At 39.7% G+C, this 3,244-nt stretch overlaps 1 protein-coding gene across 1 annotated transcript; it reads right to left on the bottom strand.

The window, feature by feature from the left end:
• Positions 1–455: 455 nt before the first annotated feature.
• Positions 456–1,069, bottom strand: LOC122448744 (activated RNA polymerase II transcriptional coactivator p15). The gene has a single exon (XM_043480323.1). The coding sequence runs from the start codon at positions 1,023–1,025 to the stop codon at positions 642–644; it is 384 nt and encodes a 127-aa protein (XP_043336258.1). The 5' UTR covers positions 1,026–1,069; the 3' UTR covers positions 456–641.
• Between the last annotated feature and the right edge of the window lie 2,175 nt (positions 1,070–3,244).

Here is a 3,244-nt window from a genome sequence, read left to right as displayed (position 1 = left end):
TTGCGACCCCGTGAATCACAGCACGCCAGGCCTCCCTGTCCATCACCAACTCCCGGAGTTTACTCAAACTCATGTCCATCAAGTCGGTGATGCCATCCAGCCATCTCATCCTCTGTCGTCTCCTTCTCCTCCTGCACCCAATCCCTCCCAGCATCAGGGTCTTTTCCAATGAGTCAACTCTTCGCATGAGGTGGCCAAGTATTGAGTTTCAGCTTCAGCGTCAGTCCTTCCAATGAACACCCAGGACTGATCTTCTTTACAATGGACTGGTTGGATCTCCTTGCAGTCCAAGGGACTCTCAAGAGTCTTCTCCAACACCATAGTTCAAAAGCATTGATTTTTCGGCGCTCAGCTTTCTTCACAGTCCAACTCTCACATCCATACATGACCACTGGAAAAACCATAGCCTTGACTAGACGGACCTTTGTTGGCAAAGTAATGTCTCTGCTTTTTAATTTTTTTTTTTTTTTTCACTCAGAACATTTTTAATAATGCACATTTAAAAAAAAGTATTCATCTTACAAATTGTTCTGCAATCCAAATATACAACAGCTTGGAAAACAATGTTTAGAAAACAAAAGCCAATGTAAAAAGACAGATTAAAACAACTAGAACAGTACAGGTTTTATATGGCTCTGATTTTACAGTTTTCTTACTGCATCATCAATGTCAGAAATCTGTTCCTTCAGCTGGCTCCATTGTTCAGGATTTAAAGATATACCTTTTCTTCCTGGTTTCATTTCACCTTCTGGATCCATCCAATATTCTCTAATATCAATTAAGACTTTCCCTTTAAAGTCCCGAACACTAACATACCTCATTTTCCCAATCTGAAACATGTTATCATCTCTGCTGCTGCTGCTCTGCTTGGAGGATGACAATGCTCTGGAGGTCTCACCAGTTTTTTGCTTTTTTACAGGTTTTTCTGGAGCAACTTGCTTTTTCCTCTTTAGCTTTTTGTCAACTTCACTGTCAGAATCGCTACCAGAAGAGCTTGAAGAAACAAGTTCCTTTGACTTAGGCATTGCTCCGCTCCAGTAGCCAAACTGCCTCCAGCTCGCTCAGTAGCGACTGATGTCTCTGCTTTTTAATATGCTATCTAGGTTGGTCATAACTTTCCTTCCAAGGAGTAAGCATCTTTTAATTTCATGGCTGCAGTCACCATCTGCAGTGATTTTGGAGCCCAGAAAAAGAGTTACCCACTGTTTCCACTGTTTCCCCATCTATTTCCCATGAAGTGATGGGACCAGATGCCATGATCTTAGTTTTCTGAATGTCGAGCTTTAAGCCAACTTTTTCACTCTCCTCTTTCACATTCATCGAGAGGATTTTTAGTTCCTCTTCACTTTCTGCCATAAGGGTGGTGTCATCTGCATGTCTGAGGTTATTGATATTTCTCCCAGCAATCTTGATTCCAGCTTGTGCTTCTTCCAGCCCAGCGTTTCTCATGATGTACTCTGCATATAAGTTAAATAAGCAGGGTGACAATGTACAGCCTTGACGTACTCCTTTTCCTATTTGGAACCAGTCCGTTGGTCCATGTCCAGTTCTAACTGTTGCTTCCTGACCTGCATATAGATTTCTCAAAAGGCAGGTCAGGTGGTCTGGTATGCCCATCTCTTTCAGAATTTTCCACAGTTTATTGTGATCTACACAGTCAAAGGCTTTGGCAAGGTCAATAAAGCAGAAATAGATGTTTTGGCATAATAATAGAAACATATCAATGGAACAGAATTGAGAGTCCAGAAATAACACCACAAATATACAAACAGCTAATTTATAATAAAAGGGTAGAAACTATACAGTGGAGAAAAGACAGTCTTTTTTAAAAATCGTGTTGATAAAAAACTGGACAGCCACATCCTAGACCACTATTTTACACATACGCAAAAATTAACTCAAAGTAGATTAAAGACTTGAACATAAGACCTGAAACCATGAAATTCCTAGAAGAAAAAATAAGTGGTAATCTCCTTGACATCAATCTTAGTGTTACTGGTTTTGACCCCAATTTTTAGTTCCAGACACCCTGGAGATCCTGGTTTGTCTCACAACTAACTGTATGACTTTGGACAAATTACCTAAACTCTCTGTGCCTGAATTCCTTCATTTATACAATGCAGATAATGGTGGTAATGATGGTACCCACCTCATAGAGTTGTGATCAGTGACTTAAATGTGTTGAGCACTTAGAACAGCAGTTGGCAAAAAGCTAAGTGTCCAGTGAAGGTCAGTTTTTTGAGATCTTGAGTTGAAACCTGGAATAAAGACAGAAGTGGAAAATGGATGAAGTACAAACAAGGTCTGTGGTTTAGTTCAGGGTATTTGTTGTTGTTCAGTTACAAAGTCATGTTCAACTCTTTGCAACCTCATGGACTGCAGCATACCAGGATTCCCTGTCCTTCACTATTTCCCAGAGTTTTCTCAAACTCTTGTCCATTGGTTGATGATGCCATTTAACCATCTCATCCTCTGTCACCCCCTTCTCCTTAGGCCCTCAATCTTTCCCAGCATCAGAGTCTTTTCCAATAATTTGGCTCTTTGCATCAGGTGGCCAAAATATTGGAGCTTCAGCTTCAGCCTCAGTCCTTCCAATGAGTATTCAGCGTTGATTTCCTTTAGGATTGGCTGGTTTGATCTTCTTGCAGTCCAAAAGACTCTCAAGAGTCTTCTCCAACACCACAGTTCAACAGCATCAATTCTTCAGCACTCAGCCTTCCTTATGGTCCAGCTCTCACATCCATACATGACTACTGGAAAAACCATAGCTTTGACTATTTGGACCTTTGTGAGCAAAGTGATGTCTCTGCTTTTTAATACACTGTCTAGGTTTGTCATAGCTTTCCTTCCAAGGAGCAAATATCTTTCAATTTCATGACTGCAGTCCCCATCCATGAAGGTTTTGGAGCCCAAGAAAATAAAATCTGTAATTCATTCCATTTTTTCCCCTTTCATTTGCCAATGTTAATTTCTCAGTATGAAAGAAGTTAACATCTAACAGATGTTAACACCAAGGAAGAGGAGTCCATTTTTGCAATGTATTCTGTGCTATGTTAAAAATGATTCTGTAAGTCAGATCATTTTTAACTGTCACCCAGTTAAAAAAATCAAATGCTAAATTTTCTTTAACTCTCAAAAGCACAAGGTTACATTCCATACTTAAATGACTTATTCATATTCTAGAAACACACACAATGTTTGTATTTGGTATACAAAATCTTCATTTGAAAATACCACTTCTTGA

Source organism: Cervus canadensis, chromosome 10 (assembly GCF_019320065.1).
Source record: "Cervus canadensis isolate Bull #8, Minnesota chromosome 10, ASM1932006v1, whole genome shotgun sequence".
Taxonomy (NCBI): Eukaryota; Metazoa; Chordata; class Mammalia; order Artiodactyla; family Cervidae; genus Cervus; species Cervus canadensis.
The sequence above is the reverse complement of the archived record's forward strand: the minus strand, read 5'-3'. Positions and strand labels throughout refer to the sequence as shown.